The following is a 25,785-nucleotide window of genomic DNA, read 5'->3' on the forward strand; positions in this document are numbered from 1 at the left end:
CACGGCACAGCGCTCTTCTACCAATTAGGTTACGTTTCTGCCTCTAAACCAATAGCTGTGCGTGTCATCTGACCGTGTTCTGTATGCTAGCACGGTAATTGGTTTAGAGGTGGAAACGTCACCTCATTGGTAGAAGAGCACTGTGCCGTAGGCGACTGAAAGCTCTGACTTTAGAGTTGTCGGGGCAAAGACAGGGTGAGTTTATAGCACCCTTTTTTAATAAATAATTACGTAATGGGACATAATTTTTATTGTATAAAAAGTTAGATAATCCCTTTTTATTACCCATTACACAGTTTTGCATAACCAACACATTACATTAATACACTTTTTACCTCTGTGTTTACCTTGTATCTAAGCCTCTGCAAATTGGTCCCTTATTTCAGTTTTTTTGACAGACATGCATTTTAGCCAATCACTGCTGACTCCTAGGTAACTCCATGGGCGTAATTATCTATATGGCACACATGAATTAACACCCTCTAGTGGTGAAAAACTGTCAAAATGCATTCAGATTAGAGGTGGCTTTCAAGGTCTAAGAAATTAGCATATGAGCCTACATAGGTTTAGCTTTCAACTGAGAATACCAAGAGAGCAACGCAAAATTGGTGATAAAAATACATTGGAAAGTTGTTTAAAATTACATACCCTATCTGATTCATGAAAGTTTATTTTGGACTAGACTGTCCCTTTAACCTCATCATTATTTTTAGTGATGGTAAATCCTAGCATTTGTTAAACGTTCAAATTTACCATCACTTTAAAAAAAGACATCTTGACCAATTTGTGTGATACCCTCAGCTTCTCTGAAACTCTTGTTTGACAGCTTTTTGAGCCACATTTAGACTTTTTTTCTATTTGCAGTGTAATCAGGATGGAGCCAGAACTGTCTGAACGCTATGACCATGCCCTTCTTGGAATTCTACAGCACGTTGGAAACATCCAGGACTTTCTAAATATTTATTTTGGCTTCCTATATCGTAAGACTGATTTTTACAGGCTTCTTCTCAACCCCCAGGATCGCTTGGGATTTCCCCCAGGCATTGCTCAAAATATGGTATTACAGGTGAGTATTTTATTTTAAATTACTATTTTATATGGGTATCAATGAGTATTATACCCTGGGCAAGTCACCTATCGATGCTTTTTCACAGACATTCAAAATGTACGAGCAGCTGGCGCTAAAGGATCACGAGAAGAGAGTACAAGGGCTGCAGGAAAAACTTATGAAGAAGGTTGAGGAGAGGGGTACAGAGAAGGGCACACTACCGCCAACTCAGGAAGTGGTCATAGAGACAGAAACTGTGGAGGTATCTACTCAGCAAGAAAAAAAGGAGGCTGAGGCCGATTCAAGATTGCTGGAGGCTGGGGAAAAAACAAAAGAAGCAGAGGTCAGTGAAGACTCAACAGGAGCAGCAGCTGCGGAACACAAGTGAGTGTGCACTGCAACCTTTCATCTCTTTAAAAATCACACTCCTATGTGTTTCATTACTGGAAAGGGGTTACATTTAATTAAAGTCCCCTCCATATTGGCAATAAACTTGGTCCAGTTATTGGGTGCAATACTCATGCCATTTCTGATTGGCTCACTGGCTTACTTCAGGAGTGGAAGTGTATTGCTTCTCTGGAGCTGACTTTAACTATGTGTGTAACATCTTTTGCTGTGGTTAAATAAATAGTTAGATACACCCAGTAGCATACATTTTTAAAAGTCCATTAAAAAGAAACCTAGAAATGTAGAAACATGGGTACTGACATAAAAGCATTTTAAACAAGGAATTTCTTACATGATATGTAGTAAATTATTTTTATACTCCATAGAAGCGTTAATCAGAGGAATTGTTTGTGTGTCCAGGCTTATGCATAGAAATAGGTTAAAGGGACATGAAACCCAACATTTTTCTTTCATGATTCAGGTAGAGAATACAATTTAAAACAAAAAAAGTTTCAGATTTACTTTTACTATCAAATTTACTTTGTTCACTTCTCATATTATTCTTTCTTGAAGAGATATCTAGATAGGTATTGTGCACTTCTGGAGCACTACATGACTGGAAATAGTGCTCTTGCTAATGTATAACATTGTTGCAAAACTGCTGCCACATAGTGTTCCAGACATGTGCACACTCCTAAATTTACCATCCAGCTTTTTAACAAAGGATAACAAGAAAACAAAGAAAATTTGATAATATAAGTACATTGGAAAGTTCTTTTAAAATTGTAATTTCTGACTGAATTGTGAAAGAAAAATGGGTTTTATGTCCCTTTTAACAATACAGTTCATCTTTAAGTTCAGAACAGCTCAAAGACAAACAATACAAGCACTGAAAGGTTTTCTGTACTGAGAAAATATATATTAATTGCATTTTCGAGCACAAAAACCAAACCAAAGACACAGGCAGAGAAGATTGTGACTTGCTGGCAGGGGGATACTAAAAGGGTGGGTGACCATTAAAAATACTCACTTTATTCTTGATTTTAAAAATGGCTAAACAAGCAGACGGGGAATGTCATCTCCAAGTAGACGTCCTACTTGGAAACGCCATTCCCTGTCTGCTTGTGTAGCCATTTTTAATATCAAGAATAAAGTGAGGTTTTTTCATTCTTACCCACCCTGCTGTACCGTACTTTCTTTCTTTGACTTGGACTACTTGCGGAGTGATCCTTTGCAGTACAGACACTCCATGCGTGTTAGTGACTCCGGTTGCAAGAGTGTTTGCATGTAGCTGCCTGGAGTCGCGGTTTGTATGTGAGGAGCATACACATATTCTTCCTTAGGATTGGTACTGGAAACTCCAGGCCTGAGACAAGTTGAGTGAATTCAATTGACTTTGTGTTTGGGAATTGCTGCAGGACAAGGTTATACAACTATTGCCTGGAGTATTTTTACTTATTTTCTTATGTAAGGCATCGGCTCATATACTTTGATATTGCTTTGAGTTGATCATTTATTTTTCTAGGACAGGGACACAGTTCCCCACTGGGATATTTATATACCTCATATCGATTAGGTATATGAAGGTGAATAAAATTACAGTACTACACTATATATTTTCTATAATGTCTCTTTTTTCCCTATCTTGCCTATTTAAGCTGAGCGCTTTTCCACACACCTCTACAACTAAAATATATATATATATATATATATTAGTGTGTTGCATTTTCACAAGAACACAAGAAGAAATCTGTTTTCGAAAAGAGCTGAATGCTTCAAGCAGCCACATTCTCCCGCATTTGGCAGTTAAAGGGACATGAAACTCAAATTTTTTTATTTCATTATTTAGAAAGATCATGCAATTTTAAACAACTTTCTAATTTACTTCTATTATCTAATGTGCTTAATTCTTGTTATATCCGTTGCTGAAAAGCATATCCAGGTAGGCTCAGTAGCTGCTGCTACCCTGGCGATCGGGCCTGTACAATGACAGGCATCGCCGGAGCTTTATGTTTTGCGTGGTGAAGTTACGAGTAATGACGTCACCACACAACTTTATTAAAAAAATACAATAAGTATAGGTAAAGAGGGCATGCTGCTTAGAAGCCTGTATCTCAGGCATCTAAGCAGATACAGACCCCCAAGACTCACCGTTGGAAAGGTAATCGCCTAATGTTTCAAACTGTATAAGTCTTGGGGTTCTGAAAAAAAAATAATTAAAAAACCCTCATGTCAGCTTAGTACCAAGGTGGGAAAGTGCTTAGCACTCAAAGGGTTAACGAAACTGCTGAATGCACATGTCTAAGATAAATTACAAAAAGTAGAAAATCTATATAGAGGACAGCGCCAAATGTTAAATGTACAAACTCACTTCAGAAAGGAACGATTACCTAACTAGATCGTTCTAGATATAGAAGCAAAACGTATGAGAAGGAGCACCTCCCAGAGGAGGCTAAAGTACGTTTGGAAAGGACTAGTGTGTGATGGTTGTAAGAATTATGTAATATTGTTATTAATTTATTAAAGAGAACAAATGTAAAGGAGGGCTAAAAGAGGTTGGCTGAGGGGAAAAAACTGATACAATGAACTAATACTGGCTAGGCGCTACAATGTGACCGTAGCACAAATAAGAATACGAGTAATGTTAAGCAGATAGTGTTTAAGGCAAATACCGTTATATTAGAAGCCACATTTAATTAAAACCTGTCACAACATATACACACAATAAATAAAACCGTAATAACAATAGCGGGATCCTATAGACACATATGATGAGTGTTACGGCTGTGATAGATATAAATATCCCCCAAAATATATCTGTGGGGGGACAAGTGTATGATAGATTGGCCAATCTTGTGAATATAAGATTACTGTGTACACAATAAAAGTATATGATAGTGTCCAAAAATAAGTAAAAATGTCCAACAAATTAGTAGCTAATAGTGTCCAAAAATGAGTAAGTGACCAAAAAATAGGTAGGTGGCCAAAAAAGGAATACTAGTGCCTAAATTAATGGGATTAGTAGTGTAGTGTACCCAAAAAAAAGTTCAGGATTAAGTGTCCCAAAAGACAAAAGTTAATGTTAATGGATCAGAGATATGGAGAAAAACCTGTAGAAAAGAAAACAAATAGCTGCACATAACAAAAAAAGGAACTATTTAGGAAATGTGCTCACCGTTCTAAGTAAACTCTGGCTGATATGTCGTAAAGAAGGTCAACGCGTTTCAGCCTATATATAATTTGGGCACCCCAACAGAAATATTGCATCAATATTTAGTATAGCCTCCTTTAGCAGAAATAACAGCCTCTAGACACTTCCTATAGCCTGTAATGAGTGTCTGGATTCTGGATGAAGGTATTTTGGACCATTCCTCCTTGCAAAACATCTCCAGTTCAGTTAGGTTGATGGTTGCTGAGCATGGACAGCCCGCTTCAAATCACCCCACAGATTTTCAATGATATTCAGTCTGAGGACTGGGATGGCCATTCCAGAACTTTATACTTGTTCCTCTGCATAAATGCCACAGTAGATTTTGAGCAGTGTTTTGGGTCGTTGTCTTGTTGAAATATCCAGCTCCGGCGTAACTTCAACTTTGTGACTGATTCCTCAAAATTATTCTCAAGTATCTGCTGATATTGAGTGGAATCCATGCGACCCTCAACTTTAACAAGATTCCCAGTACCGGCACTGGCCAGACAGCCCCACAGCATGATGGAACATCCACCAAATTTTACTGTGGCTAGCAAGTGTTTGTCTTGGAACGATGTGTTCTTTTGCCGCCATGCATAACGCCCCTTGTTATGACCAAATAACTCAATCTTTGTTTTATCAGTCAACAGCACCTTCTTCCAAAATGAAGCTGGCTTGTCCAAATGTGCGTTTGCATACCTCAAGCGACTCTGTTTGTGGCGTGTGTGCAGAAAAGGCTTCTTCCACATCACTCTCCCATACGCTGAATTGTTGAACGATGCACAGTGACACCATCTGCAGCAAGATGATGTTGTAGGTCTTTGGAGGTGGTCTGTGGGCTGTTTTTGACCGTTCTCACCATCCTTTGCCTCTCCGATATTTTACTTCTGGCCCTTACAAGAACTGTGTCCTGTGGTCTTCCATTTCCTCACTATGTTCCTCACAATGAATACTGACGGCTTTAATCTCTGCGATACCTTTTTGTAGCCTTCCCCTAAACCATAATGTTGAACAATCTTTGTTTTCAGGTCATTTGAGAGTTGTTTTGATGCCCCCATGTTGCCACTCTTCAGAGTCAAAGAGAACAACCACTTGCAATTGTCCACCTTAAATACCTTTTCTCATGATTGGATGCACCTGTCTATGAAGTTCAAGGACAGGAGAAGTGGACCGAGCGCTACACCCAGGGCCTTAAGCTTACTAACTATATAGCCTCCTAGTAGGCTAACAATATAAAAGTTAAAATGGGGAGAGAGTAAGCGCTAAAAAGCTTAAAAGGCTAGTAAAAAGTACATTTTAATACATATAAAAATTTACAAATGGCAATCAGACGCATGGATCCATGTCTGACTTAACAAAAAAATATATAATAAACAAATCTAAAAATATCTAAAAATATCCAATGGAGTAAAGCATGTGACGCTGACTTAGTGAGCCAGTGATGAGGAGTTAGAAGGACATGTACATTCAATAATATAAACAACCTAAGTGAGTGATTGAGTGCACACAATAGCTGTCAACAAAGAAAAATAGCATTCACAAAAAAGAAAAATAGCATACACAAAAAATAGTGTTCACAAAAATTGGCGTACATAAAAAATGTTCAAATGTTCAACCGGTTATATGTAAGTGAATCCAGTAGTGTTTCCTCCAAAGTGACGTGTAGAAATATAACGTGAAGTCAATAATAGTAGAATGTAAACGTTGAGTGGGTCAAATTATTGTGGTTCAGCTGCTAAATTAAAAAATTGTAAATCCGTGAGGTGTAAAAATAAAAATAACTTGTGAAAAAATCCACGTGGAAAACTTGAATTCAAATGATAAACAAAGGTCAAAAAATCAAAAGACAAAAATCAAAAGACAAAAATATCAAAAAACAAAAATAGAAAATCAGTGATAATATTAAAAAGCACTAAAGATCTAGTGAAAACAAATCCTTAATTCAGATGTTAAAAATCCTTGGTAAGATCCATAACAAACAAATACATCGATAAAATACCTAAAAGGGAACAAAAGAGAAACAAATAGTGCAACACTGTGTATGATATATAATATAGGTAATTAAAACCAAGCTCACCAGTATGCCAACGCGTTTCGGCCTAGACTAGGCCTTTCTCAAGACTAACTCTTGAGAAAGGCCTAGTCTAGGCCGAAACGCGTTGGCATACTGGTGAGCTTGGTTTTAATTACCTATATTATATATCATACACAGTGTTGCACTATTTGTTTCTCTTTTGTTCCCTTTTAGGTATTTTATCGATGTATTTGTTTGTTATGGATCTTACCAAGGATTTTTAACATCTGAATTAAGGATTTGTTTTCACTAGATCTTTAGTGCTTTTTAATATTATCACTGATTTTCTATTTTTGTTTTTTGATATTTTTGTCTTTTGATTTTTGTCTTTTGATTTTTTGACCTTTGTTTATCATTTGAATTCAAGTTTTCCACGTGGATTTTTTCACAAGTTATTTTTATTTTTACACCTCACGGATTTACAATTTTTTAATTTAGCAGCTGAACCACAATAATTTGACCCACTCAACGTTTACATTCTACTATTATTGACTTCACGTTATATTTCTACACGTCACTTTGGAGGAAACACTACTGGATTCACTTACATATAACCGGTTGAACATTTGAACATTTTTTATGTACGCCAATTTTTGTGAACACTATTTTTTGTGTATGCTATTTTTCTTTTTTGTGAATGCTATTTTCCTCGTATGAAGTTCAAGGCTTAATGGGCTCACCAAACCAATTGTGTGTTCCAATTAATCAGTGCTAGGTAGTTACAGGTATTCAAATCAACAAAATGACAAGGGTGCCCAAATGTATGCACCTGTCTAATTTCGTTTTGATGCATATTGCACATTTTCTGTTAATCCAATAAACCTCTTTTCACAACTAAAATATTACTGTGTCCTTCAGTTATTTGATAGATCAAAATGAAATTGCTGATCCAAACACCCAATTATTTATAAATGAAAATCATGGAAATTGTCAGGGGTGCCTAAACTTTTGCATACGAATATAAATATATATATATATATATATATATATATATATATATAAAATTTGTAAGAAATAGGTTCATAAGAACCAAGTCTATTATAGGCAGCACTGATTTATTAAGCGAAAATTATAATGACCCAATGTAGGGCTGAGAGACATATGGGGGGACACATGAATTCAAAAACCGCACTCAAAGTTATTAGACTAGTGCATTCATATATTAAAATACCAAAAAACCACAGTTAAAGTACAAATCGACACTAGGTGACTAGTCATAGTAAAACAGAAACCACTAAATAAGGTACTTTCCCGGGAGGTATAATGATACCACAACAGCAGTGGCGTCACTAGGGGGGGTGCGGGCCGCACCTGGGTGACACCCTCCAGGGGGTGACACCAAAAACATTTTTTTTTTTTTTTTTTACATTTTATTGAAATTCAAAGAAATACAATGTTGAGATGCATAGATTTTTTTTATTAGAGGGGCTGGCATTTGTGAACATTGGTGGGACTGGGGAAGTTGTAGACACACAATTTATTTGCCCCTTGATTATTTCAACAAATAGTTTTTCCGGCTGCTTTTGCTTGTTTGTACTTTGCTCCTCCCCTGCCCAATTTCACTATGAATGTTGTGGGCATGCCCTGGGGCTTGCGAAAGTTGCGCTGCTAGCCTAAACCTGCCTGCCTATCTGTGCTCACTGCTCAGTGACGTGTGGAGCAGTGGAGTCACTCACTGCTGTGCTGTCTCTCTAAACGGGAACTGGGAAATCGTGAGGGGGATGCCTGGCACCTGACTGCATGGCTGTCTGACACTGTCTCTAAAGTGAAGGAGCCACGTATGATGCCCACCAGACCTTTACGGTTACGGTACACTAAGTGCACACTGAACAGGTAGGAGGGCGGGCGGGGGTCTGGGGGTGGGCAGAGTGCAGAGGTGATTGGCCATAAGAAGCGGTAGGCACGCGGCCCGGGGCTGTGCACGGACAGACTTGGAACAGAGTCAGAGAGCAGAATTTTCATAGTTTGCCGCCTAAACCTATTCTTCAGTGATTTATTTTAGAGTGCTCAGTTTATCTTTCATTTGATGCTCTGCTGAGCCAGGGAGCAGCTCTAGGCATGAGCTTTATAATTAATGCAGTGCAGTTTACATATTTTGTATGTGTGTGTCTCAGTGTTTTTGTGTGTGTGTCTGAGTGTGTTTCTGAGTGTTTGAGTGTGCATCTGAGTATGTTTTTAAGTGTGTGTGAGTGTTTGTATGTGTGTGTGCCTGTGTTTTTGTGTGTGTCTGCTTTCTGGGGGGGAGGTGACACCATAACTTACCGCACCGGGTGACACCAACCCTAGTGACGCCACTGCACAACAGTCCAGACAAAAGTGTGCACACTAATAATGTCTCTGTAGATATATATTAATGTTATGGTGAAATTAGAAACAAAGTCCTCCTTGGGGGATGGATAATATGTACTTGCATATAGAATAGGATTCTGTGTAAATGAGAGGGAGCTATTATTCTTCATGTGACCCCTGTATACAGAAAGAGTAATTCAACATTCCACATATATGAAAGTAATATCCCGGTAGTTGGTAATGATCAATAGAGCCGGGTCGCCTGGGTGGTGTAAGCAAAGTCTCAGGAATTAAGCTTCCAAAGGTTTACAGATACTTGTATCGGGCTTGTTAACATACCTGACCCATCCTTAGACGGTCCGTGCTTTCCCTTTGGGTTGTCAGAAGAAGCTGGCATCCGTTCAGCATGTCCTGCTATTTGCAGATATTAAATCACTCACCCTTGCGATCACCGGATTCCGTAATAAGTAAGAAAATTGATGTACAGGGGTCAACAAACAGTCTCAACCTCTATGCTGGTCCGCAGACATTGGTCATCAGGTCTGATATGGGGGGTTCAGCTGCTACCCCCTGTTGCAGTGTAACTTCTGGTACACGCTTTTCACCCGCACTTAATGAAATTGAATCGGGCTTCGTCAGGCCGTGGATCTCATTAGGATTGGTTAATGCTTTTTTATTACACCATACCCAAACTCCACAAAAATCGGGTCCCACCACCTGGTAGACCAGTCATTTCCAGCCAAGGTGGTTTGACTGAAGGGATCTCAATTTATGTAGATTATTGCCTTAGAATATCATTGGTGACTTCATATATCAAAGACACTCAAGATACTTTGAAGAAACTTGATGGGATTTTAGCAAATGAAAATACCCTTCTAGCAGCCATTGATGTTGAGGCCCTATACTCCTCGATTCCTCATCAGAAGGGTATTTTGGCAGCTGTTGAATTTCTAAAGCAAAGGGGCCCCCAATATGAAGAACATACCAAATATGTAGGAACACTTCTGCATTTTATTTTAGAGCACAATTATTTCACATTTGACAATAAATACTATAAACAAATTCTAGGTACAGCCATGGGGACATGCTGTGCCCCTACATATGTTTGTCTGTACTTTGGAAAATGGGAAAAAGACTATATCTTTGATAATGATGATATATATGGAAGATACATAGATTTCTGGCTGAGATTTATTGATGATATTTTGGTCCTATGGCAAGGTACATAACAAGAACTTGATTCCTTTATGCTTAATCTCAATAAAAATTATTTAAATCTAAAATTCACCTATACTTGCAGTAAAACAACTATTGATTTTCTAGATTTAACTATAACAATATCAAATAATAAAATAGTGACAAACACATTTAGCGAACCTATGGCTGGAAATTCCCTTCTAAGAGCTTATAGTCATCACCCTTTTTCTCTTATTAACAATATCCCTAAAGGCCAATATCTAAGACATAGGCGGAATTGTTCTGAGATGTCAGAATTCAAAAAGGAAGCTGAGAATTTAAAAAATAGATTTCTTCAAAGAGGGTATTCACATACTGTGTTAAAAAGAGCATACAGTACGGCAAAACAACAGACAAGAGATGAGTTATTATACAAAGATAAAGCCACTGTTTTAGAACCAACTATCAGATTCATTAGTCAATATAACAATAAATGGAATGACATAAGAGTAATCATGCAGAAACATTGGGATGTTCTAACTATTGATAATGAAATAAAACAAATAGTTGGAGTCAGACCTCTCATGACACCAAGAAAATCAACCAATTATAAAAGATAATTAGTTTCTAGTCATTACATTAGATATGAAGGACAGAATTGGCTTAAAAAAGTTTCCCAAAAAAATGACAATGTGAAATGCAGACGATGTTCGGTCTACAAAAATATGCAACAAGGCTTATACTTGGTGGATAAATGGGGGCTAACCCACAATATTATTGGTAAAATTAATTGCAGATCTGAAGATATAGTGTACATAGTATACTGTAATTGTCCCATGTACTATATAGGTAAAACCTATAGAGAACTGAAAGAACGGATTAAAGAACATAAGAGAGATATAGACAATGAAATTACAACTAGCAGTGTAGCACGACACTTTCAAGCTTTTCATCAAAGCAATAAAGATGAACTAAAATTTCTGGATCTGGAAAAGGTGGACCTAAAAGGTAGCGGAGGCGACATAGATAATTTTTTATTGCAAAAAGAGTGCAAGTGGCTTCTTAATTTAAAAGCACTAACCCCTAGTGGCCTAAATGAGGAGAAAAACTATGCTCCTTTCTTGTAAACCACTATTAGTATGATTTATTTTGTTGATAATTCGAGTATGATATATATATAAGAGAGAGAGAGAGAGTGAGAGAGATTGATTTGTTCCTTATTTAACATATCTTGTTTTGGATTTACTGTAGGCTACTAGAATGATTTCTATACAACTGATAAATATCTGACATTTTGAGATGTATATTATCTATATCATATACATTAGTCTCCTGATTCCAGCAAATGATATCCTCTATATTTTGTTAGTTTGTGCTACCTAAATGTCTATAACAAAGGAATGTAAATATAAACATAGATGAGCAAATATTGTTACCATGGGATAAATATAGCTTTGAATTTTCTGGGACCTGTCATCACTATTGCATATATAGAATTATTGATTTAAATAGTAATTTATTGATTTGTATTTTGTCATGGCGCATAAGTAAGAAAAGTTTGCCATTTATACTTCATATACATTGATGATTCTTGTTGATAAATGAATCAGAAGATAAATATATCTCATTAATACTTAGGCAACAAATGTTGCAATGCCCAATCCAATATGGATACCACAGCTACATTGTTACTATTTTACCCCTGACGTCACAGGAGCTGATGTAAATAAAAAAGCATTAACCAATCCTAATGAGATACACGGCCTGACAAAGCCCGATTCAAATTCATTAAGTGCGGGTGAAACGCGTGTAGCAGAAGTTACACTGCAACAGGGGGTAGCAGCTGAACCCCACATATCTGACGTGATGACCGTTGTCTGCAGACCAGCATAAAGGTTGAGACTGTTTGTTGACACCTGTACATTAATTTTCTTACTTATTACGGAAACCGGTGATCGCAAGGGTGAGTGATTTAATATCTGCACATAGCAGGACATGCTGGATGGATGCCAGCGTCTTCTGACAACCCAAAGGGAAAGCACGGACCGTCTAAGGATGGGTCAGGTATGTTAACAAGCCTGATACAAGTATCCATAAACCTTTGGAAGCTTAATTCCTGAGACTTTGCTTACACCACCCAGAGTGGATACCACAGCTACATTGTTACTATTTTACCCCTGACGTCACAGGAGCTGATGTAAATAAAAAAGCATTAACCAATCCTAATGAGATACACGGCCTGACAAAGCCCGATTCAAATTCATTAAGTGCGGGTGAAACGCGTGTAGCAGAAGTTACACTGCAACAGGGGGTAGCAGCTGAACCCCACATATCTGACGTGATGACCGTTGTCTGCAGACCAGCATAAAGGTTGAGACTGTTTGTTGACACCTGTACATTAATTTTCTTACTTATTACGGAAACCGGTGATCGCAAGGGTGAGTGATTTAATATCTGCACATAGCAGGACATGCTGGATGGATGCCAGCGTCTTCTGACAACCCAAAGGGAAAGCACGGACCGTCTAAGGATGGGTCAGGTATGTTAACAAGCCTGATACAAGTATCCATAAACCTTTGGAAGCTTAATTCCTGAGACTTTGCTTACACCACCCAGGCGACCCGGCTCTATTGATCATTACCAACTACCGGGATATTACTTTCATATATGTGCAATGTTGAATGACTCTTTCTGTATACAGGGGTCACATGAAGAATAATAGCTCCCTCTAATTTACACAGTATCCTATATGCAAGTACATATTATCCATCCCCCAAGGAGAACTTTGTTTTTAATTTCACCATAACAACATTAATATATATCTACAGAGACATTTATTAGTTTGCACACTTTTTTTGTCTGGACTGTTGTGGTATCATTATACCTCCTGGGAAGGTACCTTATTTTTAGGGGTTTCTGTTTTACTATGACTGGTCACCTAGTGTCGATTTGTACTTTAAAGGGACACTAAACCCAAAAGTTTTCTTTCATGATTCAGATAGAGAATACAATTTTAAACAACATTCCAATTCACTTCTATTATCAAATTTGCTTCATTCTTTAGATACCCTTTGTTGAAGTAATAGCAATGCATATGGGTGAGCCAATCACACAAGGTGCAGCCACCAATCAGCAGCTACTGAGCCTATCTAGATATGCTTTCCAGCAAAGGATGAAAAGCAAATAAAGCAAATTAGATAATAAAAGTAAATTAGAAAGTTGTTTAAAATTGCATGTTCTTTCTAAATCATGAAAGAAAAAATGTGGGTTTCATGTCCCTTTTAACTGTGTTTTTTTGGTATTTTAATAAATGAATGCACTAGTCTAATAACTTTGAGTGCGGGTTTTCAATTCATGTGTCCCCCCCATATGTCTCTCAGCCCTACATTGGGTCATTATAATTTTCACTTAATAAATCAGTGCTGCCTATAATAGACTTGTTGGTTTTTATGAACCTATTTCTAACAAATTTTGTATTATTATAAACTCTTTTGCCTGGCACCCCTAGTCTGCTATATATTTAACATATATATATATATATATATATATATATATATATATATATATATATATATATATATATATATATATATATATATATATATATATATATATAATGTGTGTGCATTTTTTTGTTTTTTTACTGCATGTCAGATTAAGAAAAAAACATAACACAACATTTTTTTCTTTGCTCAGAGCAGCCTTCAGAAAGTAACAGAGGGGTAGGTCAAAACTGAAATGTGCATAACTTTCGATGGAAGCATTTTTGCTAATGGAAGTATATTGCAAAAATGGTCCTAATTAAAATGCACCCAGGTCTATTTTTGTTTTGACATTTCTTTCCCTTTTAACAAAAAATATAAACACATATAGTGCTGTAGCTGTACTGTAACATCTGAAAAGAAAACTTCCCTTGTTCAATGGGAGAAAGGGATCCTCTTGTCTTCTACTTGGTGAGCTTTAAAAATAGAAAACAAGACCCATCATGCCAAGGTTGTCACTTACAGAAACGATCTCTTTCCTGTGACACTGCATGATGAACAGACGTGCAAATTCATGACGAAACAGGGATATTAGTTTTTGTTTCCTCTAAAGAAATTTGTCAGTATTAATTTGTTTCCTTTAAATGGTTAAAATACTTAGCTTTTGCGTGTTGTTGCGCCACACTAACCCTTCATCACAGATCCCCAGCTACACTAATAGGAGGCTTAGCGCGGCGACTTCCTGGGCCTGCACTAAAGGACCTTCTCCTATTCGTGCGACTGGGGCTCTGTGAAGAAAAGGACCAGGTTACGCAGCTCTCCAGCATGCTACATGTGAACTTTTTTTCACCTGCAGCTTTGGAACATTTACATCCGTTAAACAAAAGTAATGTAAATATTCTAAGAAACGAATTTCCTCTAATAGTCTTTTCGAAAAAATTTGGCCAAACCGAGCCCGGCAGCTTCTGATTGACTCTGTAATTAAAAAATTGTTAATGGCGCAAGGGCTTTTTATATGTTAAAATTTCTATAATCCCTTTAAGATATACAGATAAGTATTTTTTTAACACCTGATTCCAAAAATACTCAACCAATTTAATTGAAATTTCCATTCACTTAAAGGGACATGCCACCCACATTTTTTCTTTTATGATTTAGAAAGAGAATGCAATTTTAAACATCTTTCTAATTTACTTATATTATCTTATTTGTTTTATTCTCTTGATATCCTTTGCTGAAAAGCATATCTAGATATGCTCACTAGCTGCTGATTGGTTGCTGAACATAGAAGCCTTGTGTGATTGGCTCACCATGTGCATTGCTTTTTCTTCAACTAAGGATATTTAAAAAATGAAGCAAAATAAATAATGGAAGTAAATTGTAATGTTGTTTAATTTTCTATTCTCTATCTGAATCATGAAAGAAAGATTTTGGGTTTAGTGGCCCTTTAAGGTGTTTTGTTTAAAAAAAAAAAAAAAAAAAAGTCAGGATACAAGTGTCTGAAAAACAGGAAAGAGATATGCAACTGCTTATTTAGTAAAAAAAAAAGTTAAATCAAAGTAAACATAAAAAGAGAATGTGTTTAAAAACAGCAAACAGCTTGCTTGTTTTCTTGCTGAATGATTATTTAGAAATTCTCAGTGTAGCCGCTGCCTTCAGCTAGCTAAGAGAACTGCCATTACAAAACTTATGTTCTGCTGTCACATGATGTTTGCAAGAAAGTCCTCTATTGAGCTGCAGCTATTATAAGTGTCTCTTAGCAATACTTCAAAGGAAAAGATGCTCCTTTCCCCCTCCTATATAGACCACAGCCCTCTTGTGGGGCAGTGACAGGAAGGACCCTCCACAAATAAAGTAAAAAAAATTAAAATAATGAATAATACATATTGCAATGCTTTCTACTAAGCATAACCCAGTGCTTAGTGCTTCTCTTTATTACAACAATGAAACATACTGTTTTATATCCCTTTAACATTGAACAGCCCTACTGCACTAATATGCAGCTGTAATATGATTTTATATATAACACACTTGCTAACGTTCACACACCTCTGAGTCCACTACAACAATTTCTATTTGTCATATATAGTATTTCTCAAACAAGAATACATCATTTTGTTCATACTGAAAATAAAACATTTATATAATAATGACAATCCACATTATTCCATCAGTCCTTTAAACCATCTCATTTAGGGTCTAGAGATATCACAGTGTGTTTTGCCTTTTATGTTCCCAGTTGTTTATGGTCTGGTTATTGTAGAAGGATACCCATATAAATTAAAGGGATACTAAACCCACATTTTTTCTTTCATGATTCAGATAGAGCATGCAATTTTAAGCAACGTTCTAATTTACTCCTATTATCAATTTTTCTTTGTTCTCTTGCTTTCTTTATTTAAAAAATAAGACATCTAAGCTAAGGAGCCAGCCAATTTTTTGGTTTAGGACTGTGGACAGCACTTGTTAATTGGTGAGTACATTTAGCCACCAATCAGCAAGCACAACCCAGGTTGTGAACCAAAAACGGGTCGGATTCTAAACTTACATTCTTGCTTTTCAAATAAAGATAGCAAGAGAATGAAGAAAAAATGATAATAGTAAAATAGAAAGTTGCCTAAAATTGCATGCTCTATTTGAATCATGAAAGACATTTGGGTTTAGTATCCCTTTAACACACCTTGCTCTTCTTTAGACTTCAGTTATGCTTGGCACAGCTTTTATGTATGCTTTGATTGCTGTCCTGTTGGAAAAGGAATCCTCTTCCACTCAACTTTAAAAGTCGGGAGGGATGTCGTGCTTCTGCAGCATAGAGTGGTATTTCTTTTTCATCAATGTGTTGCTGATCTTGTGCAATTCGCCAACTTTTAGGCAGTGTAACTCTACACCTGAAAATTTCCTGCACTATATTTAATTGTGAGTTAAAGGGACATAATACTCATATGCTAAATCACTTGAAACTGATGCAGTATACCTGTAAAAAGCTGACAGGAAAATATCACCTGAGCATCTCTATGTAAAAAAGAAGATATTTTACCTCACAATTTCCTCAGCTCAGCAGAGTAAGTTCTGTGTAAAAAGTTATACTCAGCTGCTCCCAGCTGCAGGTAAAAAAATTAAAAAAATGAAGAAATGAACAGCAGCCAATCAGCATCAGCAGTGCTGAGGTCATGAACTCTTACTGTGATCTCATGAGATTTGACTTAACTCTCATGAGATTTCATAGTAAGCTTCCTTTACCTGATTGGTGAAATAATATGAGAGTGCACGAAGCTCATCCTTTCAGTTATCCTGGGACAGACATACTGATATGCTGCTTAGAAATCCTTTACAATGGGAGGTGGCTACTGAGGAACTTTTGAGGTAAAATATCTTTCTTTTTTACATAGAGATGTTCAGGTGATATTTTCTAATCAGCTTTTTACAGCTGTGCTGCATCACTTTCAAGTATTTAAACATTTGGGTATTATAGCCCTTTAAACTACACTAGCACAACCAATATTTCAAATTTTGATCAGTCAGTAAAAATGGTGTTGTCTCAGTCTTTCATTGTCGAATTTCTGCATTGTTTGTCTAATGCTAAACCTTTACACTTGCTTTTCTTTCTTTCTTTTCTTTTTTTTTTATTATTATTATTCTTTTTTTTTTTTTATTAAACCAAGAAGTGATTTAGCGATTTCTACTCTCTTATAAAGACTGCTTTTTTGCCAGTTGTCTTTTAACTTTTGTTTACTGGAGTAGGACGTTCCTGGTTCTGTTGGGTTTGAATTCTTGATGCTGTTCTATTCAGTAATAATGTTAGCTTGATATATTGGTCTTATGATGATGTCACTTTAGGTCTGCCTGGTTTTTGCTTTCAATGAAAATAATTTAATTTTAGAAAATGTCTTCAGTCTGCAATTTTTCTGGTTCCCTTAGAAGTATTCAGCCTAGTTGCTGTTTGGCTCTGGAAACGTTTTTCTGCACCCAGAACAACTTCGTCCTCAAATTGCTTCACTAAGCTCTTTTCACATGATTATAAAAGGTATTTCAACTAATGTCCTTCAAATACACTAAAAGGACAACTTGCAGGACAAATGAAAGTGTCTGGTATTAGTCATTAAACGACAAATAAAACTCACAAGTGTGCTAGGACAGTTTGGAGAACTGATACTCAAATGGTATTTGAAGATGATTCTCTTATAGGGCCCGATCCGATATAAATCGTCGCCAATGACGCCAAATTTTGCGCCGGTTTGGTATCCTATATACGGCGTAACTTTGAATTTACGCGCGTATATTTCTGCCTTCGCCCGTCGTTTTTTGACCCGTAGACTGACATACAAAACACGCGCAGTTTGGTATCCAATATACAGCGTAAGGACTTTTCAGAAAATCTACTCCATTCTCATCTCGCCACAAATTGCAGGCGCAGGAACACTTGCACTGACTTAGAAACCAACATAACTCTCTGAAGGCCTTACAAATGCATGCTTAACAACATACATATCAGCAGCTTGATCACAAATAGTTAACCTCTTAAAAGCATTTATTATTCCTGCCCAAGTGTGTCAAACCAATCACAAACAGCACAACCTCTCACCTGCAGCCTTAAAACACCTGCCAATGCACACCCTCATTAGCCACCATGTTTCCCTTGCAGTATATTGTTTTCAGAGAGAGACAGCGTTGTGGGGCACAAGGGGTACTGGAACCCCTACAAGCCCCTGTTTTGGATGTTATTCCTGCTGCTGAGGTCCCTGGTCATGGTGCTGTAGCCGTCCCTGCTCCTGCTGTCCCTGCTCCTCCTGCTGTTGTCCCTGTTCCTGGTGCTCCCCATGCTGCTGTTGCTGCAGCTGGCCATAGGTCAGCAGGGCCTATAAGACGAAGGCATCAGCAGAGGGGAAGAGCACCAAGCATACACAGGGTTAGGGTCACCCTGTTTGGGATGACAGAAGTGGAGGTCAGGGAAAAATATTGCTTGACATCTGCAAGCCTCATTGACCTATATGAGATCTTGAAGGATGATATTGACCCTCAAGCGAATAGGAACCGAGCTCTGACTGGTATGCAGAAGCTGTTGTGTGTTGTACACTTCCTGGCATCCGGCTCATACCATTCAACAGTGGGGCTTGTGTCTGGCCTAGCGCAGTCTACCTTCTCCAGGATTCTAGGGGTGGTTTTGACTGCTCTAGATAACCAGACACAACGATGCATTCATTTCCCACGTACTCCCCAGGAATGGAACCGTCTTAAACAAGGCTTCTATCGACTGGGGGGTATTCCCAATGTCATGGGGGCAATTGATTGCACACATGTGCGTATCGTGGCCCCACATGAGGAGCCACTCCTCTATATTAACAGGAAAGGGTTTTACTCATTGAATTGCCAGATGGTCTGCGATACCACTCTAAAATTCATACATGTGTATGCAGGCTTTCCGGGGAGTGCACATGATTCCTACATCCTGCGCCAGACCTCCTTATTCCAGATGTTTGAAAATGGAACACTCTTGGGAGGATGGCTGCTTGGTGAGTACCTTCATTCTGTCTGTATATTTCTACTAAAGGGACACTAAACACAAATTAATTATCTCATGTTTTAGATAGAGAATACAATGTTAAACAACATTACAATTCACTTCTATTATCTCATTTGATTTATTCTTTAGATATCCTTTGTTGAAAAAATATAAATGCACATAGATGAGCCAATCATATGAGGCATCTATGTGCAACCAATCAGCAGCTAATGAGCATATCTAATATGCTTGTCAGCAAATGATATCAAGAGAATGGAGCAAATGACATAATAGAAGTAAATTATAAAGTTGCAGAAAATTGCAGGTTCTGAAGAAATGTGTGTTTCATGTCCCTTTAAAGGGACAGTATACTATAAATAGGTTTTCTTCTGTTATGTGTGATCAGTCCACGGGTCATCATTACTTCTGGGATATTATCTGCTCCCCTACAGGAAGTGCAAGAGGATTCACCCAGCAGAGTTGCTATATAGCTCCTCCCCTCTACGTCACCTTCAGTCATTCTCTTGCACCCAAAGACTAGATAGGAGGTGTGAGAGGACTATGGTGATTATACTTAGTTTTTAGAACTTCAATCAAAAGTTTGTTATTTTACAATAGCACCGGAGCGTGTTATTACCCCTCTGGCAGAGTTTGAAGAAGAATCTACCAGAGTTTTTTCTTATGATTTTAACCGGAGTAGTTAAGATCATATTGCTGTTTCTCGGCCATCTGAGGGAGGTAAAAACTTCAGATCAGGGGACAGCGGGCAGTTGAATCTGCATTGAGGTATGTAGCAGTTTTTATTTTCTGAATGGAATTGATGAAAAAATCCTGCCATACCGTTATAATGAACATGTATGTATACTCTACACTTTAGTATTCTGGGGATGGTATTTCACCGGAATTACTCTGTAAAAGTACATTAAACCTTTTATTAGGTATTTTTCATGTTAAACGTTTTTGCTGGAATGTAGAATCGTTTGCATTAATGAGGTACTGAGTGAATAAGTATTTGGGCATTATTTTCCACTTGGCAGTTTGCTTGTGTTAATTATGACAGTTTCGTTTCTCTCTCACTGCTGTGTGTGAGAGGGAGGGGCCGTTTTTGGCGCTCTTTGCTACGCATCAAAAATTTCCAGTCAGTTTTCTGCATGATCCGGTTCATCTCTAACAGAACTCAGGGGTCTTCAAACTTCTTTGAAGGGAAGTAGATTCTCTCAGCAGAGCTGTGAGACTTATATAGTGACTGTGATTTAAAACGTTACTCTGTAATTTTTATGTTTAAAATTTAATTAGTGTTATTTTACTAATGGGAACAAACCTTTGCTAAAAAGTTGTGTTGTTTGTTAAGAGTGATGCCATAACTGTTTTTCAGTTCATTATTCAACTGTCTTTTAATCGTTTAGTGCTTTTTGAGGCACAGTACGTTTTTTATTAAATAAAATTGTGACCGAGTTGCATGTTTATTGCCAGTGTGTTAAACATGTCTGATTCAGAGGAAGATACCTGTGTCATTTGTTCCAATGCCAAGGTGGAGCCCAATAGAAATTTATGTACTAACTGTATTGATGCTACCTTAAATAAAAGCCAATCTGTACAATTTGAACAGATTTCACCAAACAGCGAGGGGAGAGTTATGCCGACTAACTCGCCTCACGCGGCAGTACCTGCATCTCCCGCCCGGGAGGTGCGTGATATTATGGCGCCTAGTACATCTGGGCGGCCATTACAGATAACATTACAAGATATGGCTACTGTTATGACTGAAGTTTTGTCTAAATTACCAGAACTAAGAGGCAAGCGTGATCACTCTGGGGTGAGAACAGAGTGCGCTGACAATACTAGGGCCATGTCTGATACTGCGTCACAGCTTGCAGAGCATGAGGACGGAGAGCTTCATTCTGTGGGTGACGGTTCTGATCCAAACAGATTGGATTCAGATATTTCAAATTTTAAATTTAAATTGGAGAACCTCCGTGTATTACTAGGGGAGGTCTTAGCAGCTCTCAATGATTGTAACACCGTTGCAATACCAGAGAAACTGTGTAGGTTGGATAAATACTTTGCGGTACCGGCGAGTACTGACGTTTTTCCTATACCTAAGAGACTAACTGAAATTGTTACTAAGGAGTGGGATAGACCCGGTGTGCCGTTCTCACCCCCTCCAATATTTAGAAAGATGTTTCCAATAGACGCCACCACTCGGGACTTATGGCAAACGGTCCCTAAGGTGGAGGGAGCAGTTTCTACTTTAGCTAAGCGTACCACTATCCCGGTGGAGGATAGCTGTGCTTTTTCAGATCCAATGGATAAAAAATTAGAGGGTTACCTTAAGAAAATGTTTGTTCAACAAGGTTTTATATTGCAACCACTTGCATGTATCGCGCCGATTACGGCTGCGGCAGCATTTTGGATTGAGTCTCTGGAAGAGAACCTTAGTTCATCTACGCTAGACGACATTACGGACAGGCTTAGAGTCCTTAAACTAGCTAATTCATTCATTTCGGAGGCCGTAGTACATTTAACCAAGCTTACGGCTAAGAACTCAGGATTCGCCATACAGGCACGTAGGGCGCTGTGGCTAAAATCCTGGTCAGCTGATGTTACTTCTAAGTCCAAATTACTTAATATACCTTTCAAGGGGCAGTCTTTATTTGGGCCCGGTTTGAAAGAAATTATTGCTGACATTACAGGAGGTAAGGGCCACGCTCTACCTCAAGACAAAGCCAAAGCTAAGGCTAGACAGTCTAATTTTCGTCCCTTTTGGAATTTCAAAGCAGGAGCAGCGCCAACTTCCACTGCACCAAAACAGGGAGGAGCTGTTGCTCGTTACAGACAAGGCTGGAAGCCTAACCAGTCCTGGAACAAGGGCAAGCAGACCAGTAAACCTGCTGCTGCCCCAAAGACAGCATGAACCGAGGGCCCCCGATCCGGGACCGGATCTAGTGGGGGGCAGACTCTCTCTCTTCGCCCAGGCTTGGGCAAGAGATGTCCAGGATCCCTGGGCGCTAGAGATCATATCTCAGGGATACCTTCTAGACTTCAAATCCTCTCCCCCAAGAGGGAGATTTCATCTGTCAAGGTTGTCAACAAACCAAATAAAGAAGGACGCGTTTCTACGCTGTGTACAAGATCTATTATTAATGGGAGTGATCCATCCGGTTCCACGGTCGGAACAAGGACAGGGGTTTTACTCAAACCTGTTTGTGGTTCCCAAAAAAGAGGGAACTTTCAGGCCAATCTTGGATTTAAAGATCCTAAACAAATTCCTAAGAGTTCCATCGTTCAAAATGGAAACTATTCGGACAATCTTACCCATGATCCAAGAGGGTCAGTACATGACCACAGTGGATTTAAAGGATGCTTACCTTCACATACCGATTCACAAGGATCATTACCGGTATCTAAGGTTTGCCTTCTTAAACAGGCATTACCAGTTTGTAGCCCTTCCATTCGGATTGGCTACGGCTCCAAGAATCTTTACAAAGGTTCTGGGTGCCCTTCTGGCGGTACTAAGACCGCGAGGAATTTCGGTAGCTCCGTACCTAGACGACATTCTGATACAAGCTTCAAGCTTTCAAACTGCCAAGTCTCATACAGAGTTAGTTCTGGCATTTCTAAGGTCGCATGGATGGAAAGTGAACGAAAAGAAGAGTTCTCTCTTTCCTCTCACAAGAGTTCCATTCTTGGGGACTCTTATAGATTCTGTAGAAATGAAGATTTATCTGACAGAGGACAGATTAACAAAGCTTCTAAATGCATGCCGTGTCCTTCATTCCATTCAACTACCGTCAGTAGCTCAATGCATGGAGGTGATCGGCTTAATGGTAGCAGCAATGGACATAGTTCCCTTTGCACGCCTACATCTCAGACCGCTGCAATTGTGCATGCTGAGTCAGTGGAATGGGGATTACTCAGATTTGTCCCCCACTCTGAATCTGGATCAAGAGACCAGAAACTCTCTTCTATGGTGGCTTTCTCGGCCACATCTGTCCAGGGGGATGCCGTTCAGCAGGCCGGACTGGACAATTGTAACAACAGACGCCAGCCTTCTAGGTTGGGGCGCTGTCTGGAATTCTCTGAAGGCTCAGGGACAATGGAGTCAGGAGGAAAGTCTCCTGCCAATAAACATTCTGGAATTGAGAGCAGTTCTCAATGCCCTTCTAGCTTGGCCCCAGTTAAAGACTCGGGGGTTCATCAGGTTTCAGTCGGACAACATCACGACTGTAGCTTACATCAACCATCAAGGAGGGACAAGAAGCTCCCTAGCAATGATAGAAGTATCGAAGATAATTCGCTGGGCAGAGTCTCACTCTTGCCACCTGTCAGCAATCCACATCCCGGGTGTGGAGAACTGGGAGGCGGATTTCTTGAGTCGCCAGACTCTTCATCCAGGGGAGTGGGAACTTCATCCGGAGGTCTTTGCCCAAATACTTCAACGTTGGGGCAAACCAGAGATAGATCTCATGGCGTCTCGCCAGAACGCCAAACTTCCTCGCTACGGATCCAGATCCAGGGATCCGGGAGCGGTTCTGATAGATGCTTTGACAGCACCTTGGAACTTCAGGGTGGCTTATGTGTTTCCACCCTTCCCACTGCTTCCTCGATTGATTGCCAAAATCAAACAGGAAAGAGCATCAGTGATTCTAATAGCGCCTGCATGGCCGCGCAGGACTTGGTATGCAGATCTAGTGGACATGTCATCCTGTCCGCCTTGGTCTCTACCTCTAAGACAGGACCTTCTGATTCAGGGTCCATTCAAACATCAAAGTCTAACTTCTCTGAAGCTGACTGCTTGGAAATTGAACGCTTGATTTTATCAAAACGTGGTTTTTCTGAGTCGGTTATTGATACCCTGATACAGGCTAGGAAGCCTGTTACCAGAAAGATTTACCATAAAATATGGCGTAAATACCTATACTGGTGTGAATCCAAAGATTACTCCTGGAGTAAGGTTAGGATTCCTAGGATATTGTCTTTTCTACAAGAAGGTTTAGAAAAGGGTTTATCGGCTAGCTCATTAAAGGGACAGATCTCAGCTCTGTCCATCTTGTTACACAGGCGTCTGTCAGAAAATTCAGACATCCAGGCCTTTTGTCAGGCTTTAGCTAGGATCAAGCCTGTGTTTAAACCTGTTGCTCCGCCATGGAGTTTAAACTTAGTTCTTAACGTTTTACAGGGTGTTCCGTTTGAACCCCTTCATTCCATTGATATAAAATTGTTATCTTGGAAAGTTCTATTTTTAATGGCTATTTCCTCGGCTCGAAGAGTCTCTGAGTTATCAGCCCTACATTGTGATTCTCCTTATCTGATCTTTCACTCAGACAAGGTAGTTCTGCGTACTAAACCTGGGTTCTTACCTAAGGTTGTCTCTAACAGGAATATCAATCAAGAGATTGTTGTTCCATCCTTGTGTCCAAATCCTTCTTCAAAGAAGGAACGTCTTCTACACAATTTGGATGTAGTTCGTGCCCTCAAGTTCTACTTGCAGGCAACTAAAGATTTTCGCCAAACTTCTTCCCTGTTTGTCGTTTATTCTGGACAGAGGAGAGGTCAAAAAGCTTCTGCTACCTCTCTCTCCTTTTGGCTTCGTAGCATAATACGTTTAGCCTATGAGACTGCTGGACAGCAGCCTCCTGAAAGAATTACAGCTCATTCCACTAGAGCTGTGGCTTCCACTTGGGCCTTTAAGAATGAGGCCTCTGTTGAACAGATTTGCAAGGCTGCAACTTGGTCTTCGCTTCATACTTTTTCCAAATTTTACAAATTTGACACTTTTGCTTCTTCGGAGGCTATTTTTGGGAGAAAGGTTCTTCAGGCAGTGGTTCCTTCTGTATAATGAGCCTGCCTATCCCTCCCGTCATCCGTGTACTTTTGCTTTGGTATTGGTATCCCAGAAGTAATGATGACCCGTGGACTGATCACACATAACAGAAGAAAACATAATTTATGCTTACCTGATAAATTCCTTTCTTCTGTTGTGTGATCAGTCCACGGCCCGCCCTGTTTTTAAGGCAGGTGCATATTTTTTAAATTATAATTCAGTCACCACTACACCCTTGGTTTCTCCTTTCTCGTTGGTCTTTGGTCGAATGACTGGAGGTGACGTAGAGGGGAGGAGCTATATAGCAACTCTGCTGGGTGAATCCTCTTGCACTTCCTGTAGGGGAGCAGATAATATCCCAGAAGTAATGATGACCAGTGGACTGATCACACAACAGAAGAAAGGAATTTATCAGGTAAGCATAAATTATGTTTTCACTTAAAAGTACATTGTCTTAAAATGGCATGTTCTATCTGAATCATTAAAGGGGCACTCAATCAAAATTAAAGGGACAGTCTGCACCAGAATTGTTATTGTTTTAAAAGATAGATAATCCCTTTTATTACCCATTCACCAGTTTTGCATAACCAACACAGTTATAATAATACACTTTTAACCTCTGCGATTATCTTGTATCTAAGCCTCTGCTAACTGCCCCTTTATTTCAGTTCTTTTGACAGACTTGCAGTCTAGCCAATCAGTGCCTGCTCCCAGATAACTTCACGTGCACAAGCACAGTGTTATCTATATGAAATACGTGAACTAACACTCTCTAGTGGTGAAAAACTGTTAAAATGCATTCTGAAAAGAGGTGG

General features: G+C 38.8%; 1 protein-coding gene across 1 annotated transcript in view; it reads left to right on the forward strand.

Annotated features, from left to right (window-relative positions):
- NUDCD3 (NudC domain containing 3) overlaps positions 1 to 25,785 on the forward strand; it is a 109,204-nt gene that overhangs the window by 8,927 nt on the left and 74,492 nt on the right. The window contains exons 2-3 of the mRNA XM_053718149.1: positions 865 to 1,066; positions 1,155 to 1,432. Coding sequence (XP_053574124.1) covers positions 875 to 1,066; positions 1,155 to 1,432 — 470 coding nt within the window. The 5' untranslated portion in view covers positions 865 to 874. The remainder of the gene's footprint in view (positions 1 to 864; positions 1,067 to 1,154; positions 1,433 to 25,785) is intronic.

The sequence above is a fragment of the Bombina bombina genome, chromosome 6 (assembly GCF_027579735.1).
Source record: "Bombina bombina isolate aBomBom1 chromosome 6, aBomBom1.pri, whole genome shotgun sequence".
NCBI classification, from domain to species: domain Eukaryota; kingdom Metazoa; phylum Chordata; class Amphibia; order Anura; family Bombinatoridae; genus Bombina; species Bombina bombina.